This window comes from Protomyctophum parallelum (genome assembly GCF_964188405.1).
Source record: "Protomyctophum parallelum genome assembly, chromosome: 1".
NCBI classification, from domain to species: Eukaryota; Metazoa; Chordata; class Actinopteri; order Myctophiformes; family Myctophidae; genus Protomyctophum; species Protomyctophum parallelum.
Window position 1 is genome coordinate 54079705 of NC_139697.1, and position 8554 is coordinate 54088258.

The 8554-nt window shown below is 44.6% G+C and overlaps 1 protein-coding gene across 1 annotated transcript; it reads left to right on the forward strand.

Moving 5' to 3' along the window:
- Positions 1 to 258: 258 nt before the first annotated feature.
- Positions 259 to 1092, forward strand: LOC310864867 (carbonyl reductase [NADPH] 1-like; the record flags this gene model as incomplete). The annotated part of the gene is made up of 1 exon (XM_083773684.1): positions 259 to 1092. The coding sequence occupies one exon, from the start codon at positions 259 to 261 to the stop codon at positions 1090 to 1092; it is 834 nt and encodes a 277-aa protein (XP_083629810.1).
- Positions 1093 to 8554: the final 7462 nt, after the last annotated feature.

Here is an 8554-nt window from a genome sequence, read left to right on the forward strand (position 1 = left end):
TAAATAGGATCATTGATTCAGTTGATTACTTCAGTTAACTGTTGCACCGCTATTGACAACATTGACAGAGACTGTCACTATACCTCAAAATTATGTTTTGGCATCCCCTATGCAGAAAGAGTAATAGCGAAAACCCCTCAAGATGGCGCCACCTGCCCGTTGAACTCCATTGAACGGTTCCTTGAAAGGGTCTTATTCAAGGTTTTCAGCCAGACATACACCACACACACGTTGAGCACAAGGAGACCATTCTAAACCATGTCTAGCAGTGTCAGGGTGGCTGTGGTAACAGGCAGTAACAAGGGCATAGGTCTGGCCATAGTCAGAGCCCTCTGTCAGCAGTTCCAAGGACATGTATACGTCACTGCCAGAGACAGTGGACGTGGCCGCGTGGCAGTCGAGACTCTGGCCTCAGAGGGACTCGAGCCCATGTTTCACCAGCTGGACATCGACGACCCAAACAGCGTTAGCGCCGCGGCGGATTACTTCACGGAAAAATACGGAGGCGTGGACGTACTCGTCAATAACGCCGGGATAGCGTTCAAAGTCGCGGACACCACTCCGTTCGACGTCCAGGCTGAGGTGACCCTGAAGACCAACTTCTTTGGCACCCGAGACATGTTGGCTCGCTTCATTCCTCTCGTCAAGCCCGGGGGTCGCGTGGTGAACGTCTCCAGCCTCCTGGGCTCGGTTGCACTGAGTCGATGTGGCCCCGCCCTGCAGGAACGCCTCCGCAGCGAGGGCCTGACGGAGGACGAGCTGGCGGGACTGATGCGGCGGTTCGTCGGCCTGACCAAGAAGGGCGAACACAAGGCCGGAGGCTGGCCCGAAACGGCGTACGGAGTGTCTAAGGCCGGGCTGACGGCTCTGTCCATGGTCCTGGCCCGTCGGCTGTCCAAGGAGAGACCGGATGATCGGATACTCTTGAATGCCTGCTGTCCAGGCTGGGTGCGAACGGACATGGCCGGTCCTAAAGCTCCGAAGTCGCCGGACGAGGGAGCTGTAACTCCGGTCTACCTAGTGCTACTGCCCCCCGGGGCCACACAGCCTCATGGGAAATTTGTCTCAGACAAAAAAGTACAACCATGGTGATAGGATGGAGCAGCGGTTCTCGATGTGGGGTTCCGGGGATCCCCAGGGGTCCTTGGAGGGGTTCCAGGGGGTCCCCGGCTAAATTTGTTACAGTGGTCTGTGGCTATTTAAAAACAATAGCAGCTATAGGAGAGTAGGAGGAGAGCACCCCTCACTTCACACGGTTGTGATTTTTTAATAACATAAATTGTCTTTTCTGGGGGATGACACAACCTTTTCAGATGGGGTCCCAGTTCAAATATGATTATTTCGTAGGGTTGGGACCTGGAAAGGTAGAGAACCACTCGTCTAAGGCCCCTTTCCACCATGCAAGTGTGGCAGGCTGGGCGTGAGTTCCCACGCTGTCACAGCCCATCCTCCACACACTCATCAGTGGCTGATTGAAAAGCAGTGTGTTTCCCTGTTGCTCGTCAGCTGGTTGTCTCTTCTGCTCGTCCCCATTGCTGTTTATACGATCGCCTGCACTTAATAGTTTGAACTTGACCGTGATCGCTTGTTGTGTTTTAGCCTCGGGGCTACACCTGACTCGCTCCTTCCGGAGAATCCTGTTTGGTGTGTGGCGAGGGTGACACGACTCCAGGCCACCCAAGTATAATGTGGTTGGTGGTGGTCCTCCGCAGCATATTCATTTGGTGTCTTTGATGCCATGGGAATATAAACATGGGCCCTTGTTGTTTACAGTTGTCTTCTTACCAGGTGCAGTAGGCTACTTAGTTTAGACAGTTTTTGGTTTGGACTAGTCATTGTTTAGGACCAATGCTCCCTCAAACCAATGCTCCGTTGGACCATAGTATGCCTCCCTGTGTTGGCCTCATTAAAGCCGGTAAGTGTGTCTCTCTGTTCGTGCCTCAGCGAATTGTAGTAGCTAAGTAGGCCTACTATGTTAATACGTCCGTTTGTGCTTTTAGGGCCAGCACCACACCTGCTGCTTTGCTGGAGTTTACCCTTCCACACACTCCATGGACTACCGCCATGTTTGAAAGAGCACCCACACGGCCAGTCGGCCACGAGTTCTCCTTGGTTTTGGGTTGCCTGTTGCCTGAGAGCCCTGGTTTATTGTAAACCTCTAGTATTGGGGTTCATTAATTCGATTCTGTTATATCATTGTATTCCCTCATTAAATTTGGCTTATATATATTTATATACCATATAATGTATACCGATATGTATTGCATTCTATATCATTGTAGTTTGGTTACAACGGGCCGTAGGCCAATAACCGGCTGATTTAAAGAGAGCTAATACTGTCCTTTTAACTACCTTTCACTGAAGTGCTGATCTAATAGATTGAACTCATTACAGGAGCGGTGCTTGGGCCTGTCCTGCTCCCCTTCCCCCCACAGTACCGGCCTATATTTGGATGATATCCCTGTAGCTATATGCACTTAAGTCACCAGCACTTTTAACCTTATTGGATAAATCTATTTCTATTGCTTGTTGAACAGTCCTATTGGTTGCTTGATGACATGTTTTATTTTATTTAATGACATAATTGCTGATCAATTAACTTAAAATACTTTTGTATATTTTGTTACACACGTTCCTGCCTGCCTTGATAATGATATATTATAATATTGCAGTGGTGGAAGGTTCTTATAACGGCAGTGGGTGGGTGGGCCTATTACAGCCACTGCATCTTACCCTTTAATTAAAGTAAAAGTAGTCTGAGGAAAATGAATAGTTCTGTTCCCCAGACATTGTTTTGGGATATTTTGGCTGAGATGGCTCTGTTTGTCAAGTCTCAAATCAGTGTGGAGATTAGTAATCTCCACACTGATAATCTGTAATCTCAGATTACCCGGCGGTGTTGCTCCATTCATTGTCGATGGCTTTTAATGTTTGTGTTAGGAGTCGGACCAATCTCTATAGCTATATATATAGGATGGGCTAGCGTCCCTCGAAACATACTTCTTGCCCCTGAAGTGGGAACCAAAGTGGGCGTGTCACAGGTTGGAAGATGCAGATGTGATATAAACCGTATTAAAGAAGATCACACTCATGTGAAGTGAGGGGTGCCTCAGTCCTTTAAACAAACATTGTTATATTCTAAACAAAAATTCAAAGTTCATACTTCAGACTGCTATATGACGTAATTTCCGTAAACCATACGTTGGACCAAACTCGTTTTGGAGTTTGAGAACCACTGGGATAGAGGGGATGATGATGATCATGTCTCTGTGCATGTTTTATCAAGCTTGTGCCCCTCAGAACGGAACCAGTTCTAGAACTAAAGTTAATTATTTTGGTGGAAAAGGGTCCTAGAGATGCCTCCTATTACTGAGTGCGTGCGTGCGTGCACACACGCACATTGGGGACCACTTGATGTTTCTCAAACTGTTACAGGGGGTTTCCCGGCTAAATTACTGTTAATATTCAGCATGTACCAAAAAAAATAAAAAATAAGGAAAAAAACCTAGAATGTCAATGTCTGCTTGGACAGAGTTAAACTGTTCTGTTATCTATAATCAAGATAAGGCTTGACGCCTGATTCTATTCTACGTCCGAGCATAGACATGGTAACGCCCCGCCTGCCTCTGATTGGCCTACCGACACTGCCGGCCTTACACTGCTGGCTTTTCACTGTACACAGCCCTCCCATGAGACAGACTGTGTAGAAGAAAATAATTGTGGCATTTTATCATGAACATTATGTGAGGACCAATTATATAAAGATTGGTTGAAAAGTAGTCCTTAAGTAAACAATGTGAGTACTTCGTCCATCACTGATCATCAGTACATTACACAGTGATGGAAGAAGGTCTCACTGGAACTAGATTCACATCAGTAACTAACTGATGTGAATCCAATCCAACTGAACTGACTAGCTAAGGTGGGTGCACCATATCAGTGGCCATTCTTGCCAATAGATGGCAGTGCAGTGCAGCCTACGTTTGATTCTTGAGCATGCATTGCACACTTCTGCACTAGTTGCACAATGCACACCACCATACATGAGGATGTCTCCAGTTCGATTCCTTCATTATTAGATTGTTGGACAACAACTTCAGAAACTTTATACATCCACGTATGATAACAGCATCCTAAGGTTAGCAAGGAATATCACCTCTAATACTAATGTGATGTATGGAGAATATAGGTTGCTACCTTCAGGAAGGAGATATGGTGTACCAGCATACAATAAGGTCAGACTAAAGAGGTCCTTTGTCCACCAGTCGACCTTGAGGCTTAATCAGGAGATGTAGTAGCCACAGGATAATCTAAGCGGTGGATATTGCTCATGTCTTTATGTATGTAAATTGTCTTGTTCTTTGTGTTTTGTATATGTGTTCTGCATACTTGGCTGCTGTGTCGCAAGACAAATTTCAGTGTGAACTGACAATAAAGTATTATATCATATCATATCATTAAACCCAAGTAAAGAGAACTTGAACTGATCTATCGTCCTTGTGATTACCAAACATCTGGATAACTTTGGGATAAAGAGCGGGTTAAGAGCCATCTTCCACCTTCATCCACATTCAAAGGGAAAATAGCATTGACAAGATAACTTTAGCTAGCATAATGGTATTTGTATTCTTATTACATTTGAAGAACAACAAAGCTGTCATCATTAATCCCTTGAAGGGTTAGTTCAGATATTTGGATTTAAAGCTGTAGGAAATACTTGCCATTAATTATACCGGTAGTAGTTGCAAAGGTATTTACTGATTGCCTGAGTCCCGTGGTGGGAGTTCTGGTCCCATGACTCCTGTTGTCTGTGAATTGGAAATAAATTAATCCACAAAACTAGCGTCGTTAACCTATTTTAACCATATAGTAGCAATAGTAACTTTTTCATTCAACTTTGACCCCTGTCACATTATCATGGAACTATTTTTATGTCCGGTATACTCACTACGCCAGCAACAGCTAAAACCATATAGTTCCATGTGACAGAGGGGTTAACTGTTTGATGCGGAGGAGGGAACACGCCGCCAGGGGTTAACTGTTTGAATGGCTCCACGGCTTCATGGCATAGGCCTATGAGATCATTTTGAAAACATGTTTTTGTGAGACTTGTGAAGAAACATCCATATCCCCATTCCCCATGGCTGCTTCTGTTGTGATTTGGAGACAAAATAATGATTAGCGGTAAACCGTGTTGGCAATGGCATAATTGACGAAAACATATATATAAATAAAAATAAAATAAAATAAGCCAATGTTTGTCTTTAGATACAACTATATTTTAACAAAGTTCTATATAAACCACATACATGAGGTCACGCATAAGATGCTGTGTTGAGGTTGAGGACAACCTAGATCCATAGCAATACGGTGACAGTGTTGACAGAGAATAACTGGCTGGCTACATACTTATTTTCTTCTTTTTCCTGTATTTTATAGGCCATTTGTTCCTGTGAGTGGGAAGGGTGGTACTGGGGAGCAGGGGAAAAGTTTGAGGGGATGTCTAAAAAAACTGGAATTACCCACAAGAAAGCACTGACCTGTAATATGACATTGCTGGTTATCGTTTGTGTTGTGTCTCTGCAAAATGGTGGAATATAATTGTAAAAAATACAATAAACTAGAAACAAAATTTCAAGATTTTTTTCTGGGTGCCTGAAGCTCGCCAAGTCTGTGCAGCATTTGAGCCACGGACCACCATTTGATGACATTTAGTCTCTCAGAAGGGTCCATTTGGTTACATGTGAGCCAGGTCTCCCCATTGACTTTCAATGGGGTATTTTGTCTTAGTTTATTGCGCAATACGTTGCCACCAACATTCTAATGCTAACATGCTAATACTAACATGCTAACATGCTAGCATGCTAACATTTTAATGCTAACATGCTAATGCTAACATGCTAATGCTAACATGATATCATGCTAAAATGCTAACATGCTGCTAACATGATAACATGCTAATGCTAACATGCTAATGCTATATCATGCTAACATGCTAATGCTAACATGCTAACATGCTAATGCTAACATGTTAATATTATCATGCTAAAGTGCTAATGCTAACATGCTAATGCTAGCATGCTAACATGCTAATATGCTAACATGCTAATATGCTAACATGCTAATGCTAACATGCTAATGCTAACATGCTAATATGCTAACATGCTAATGCTAACATGCTAATGCTAAGACGTCTGAGCTGTAAGGGTCCATTTGGTTTTGTTCAGGGGGGCGGCCCGGTTCCGGCGAGCAGCCCCGCTTCTGAAACGGTCGAGAAATGACATAGTTACGGGTTTCCCCAATGTTTTCATTGACTTTCAATGTGTGAGTGTGCGTGCACATTTGCTAACATGCTAATATGCTAATGCTAACATGCTAATGCTAAGACGTCTGAGCTGTAAGGGTCCAATTGGTTTTGTTCAGGGGGCGGCCTGGTTCCGGCGAGCCGCCCCGCTTCTGAAACGGTCGAGAAATGACAGAGTTACGTGTTTCCCCGACTTTCAATGTGTGAGTGTGCATGCACATTTGTGCATGTGCGTGCGTGTGCGTTCGTCTGTGCACGTGTGTGAGAGGTGGTCAACTTGACCTTGAATCATTAACAAAGTATCATTTTCAGCTGGGGTAGTCTATGTGAATGCAACCACTATTGAAAGTTAAAAGCACACTGACTCAGTGAGAGAACGTATGTCCGAACAAATTGCTCTATCGCAAAAAGTAAAAGTCAAATGCGATTTTTGTTTTCGCCGTGAGTGACCCGAGACATTGAGGTACGCCATGTGCGATCGTGGTATTACGATAAAAAACGTAGTTATGAGAGAGAAATTGTGTTTGTGATGAAAAAATTGCTGACTCATTCAGGCAGTTAACATGGAGTTGTATGACACATTATGATGGTACACCTGTCGCTTTCAGGGCTGTAGTTCACGTACCGTATGAATATGGGCTGTGGTTGTGACATTGGATGAAAGAGGACGAGTGTGGCTACAAAATTACCGAAACTCATGCGTGTAAAGTAAATATTTTGGCCGTGAGGACGATTTGTTCGGAGAATTTCGCTACAGTCTTCACAGTGGCTTGTCCCTCTGACCCGCTCTCTCTCTGGGCGTGCGACACTCACACAAGTTGAGATTTTTGCTCAGACCAAACACACTTTGAACTGCGATAGCGGGCAAACCGTGCAACGTATTCGAATTCCATCTGAACCACAACAAAGTCGATGGCCTCGTGTGCTGTTTGAGGTTTAAATCGTGTTTCCACATAACAGTATGCCAGAGCAATGTGGCTCCAAAGTAACGTGTCGTTTTCTGTTTTTACCCGCGTTTCCCCATTGACTTTGCATGGGGCATTTTTCGCGTCATTTATTGCGAATTACGTCGGCACGGTAACCCGAAACGGAAAGACAAGCACACCATTCCCGGCCGAGCCGCACGTTTCGATGTATATATATTGTGGGGCTTTGGTAAACCGTGCGGCCGGCCATAGACGTCAACGTTTCGTGTCTTGAGGACGATTATTATTAAGTATGTGTTGCGGATTTCAACCTGTGTTTCTGCCATTGCATGGCAGAAAAACCCTTCTGTTGTAAACAGTGTGGAGAGAGTTTCACAATGTTAGGTAACCTGAAGGCACACCAGCATATCCACACTGGAGAAAAACCCTTCTGTTTTAAACAGTGTGGAAAGAGTTTCTCTGTGCTAGATAGCCTCAAGACACACCAGCGTATCCACACTGGAGAAAAACCCTTCTGTTGTAAACAGTGTGGAAAGAGTTTCACTGTGTTACATAGCCTTAAGACACACCAGCGTATCCACACAGGGGAGAGGCCTTTCGTCTGTAAGCACTGTGAGAAGAGCTTCAATCAGTTAGGCCATCTCAAGAGCCACCAGCGTATCCACACTGGAGAAAAACCTTTTCTGTTGTAAACAGTGTGACAAGATTGATCAGAACGTCGATGTTAGCGGCTCATTACTGAATCGTCGCTACCTCGCGGTTACAATATCCTCGCGGTTCTGATGACTTTTAAAGTCACGATGCTCACATTAGCTATACGGTGATTTTGCTTCCTGATTTTTTGGGGGAATTGAAAGTGAAGGTTTTCCTAAAATACCCATGCGTCCGGGCGGCGACAGACTGACTAGTGCCGGAGTCTTTGGTGGTTTCTGAAAGGCTGAATCTCATCCTCAAAACACAGAATAGTAATGATTTGCCTTGATATGAAAAGGGTTGAAAACTTTCATTCTTTATTTTTGTTTTGAGCGGTGCCTAACTGCTCCAACGGCTGGCTGCGTGTGTATGTATGTCCTTCTGTTTAGAGTATGAACAGCTGCAATACCGATGGCAGCCAGTGCGTGTGCGCGTGTAAACAGTGTGACAAGTGTTATACTGTGTTAAGCAGCCTCAAGGCACACCAGCGTGATTTGTGCAAGTCGACTGTGACAGTATGTCAGTGAAGGTCAAAGTTGAAAAACGACACAAGGGGGGAGGGATCAGAAATGACAGCATGTTTGAGAGGCGCTAGAAATTGCATCATAGGCCAGCCAAGTCTAACCTTAAC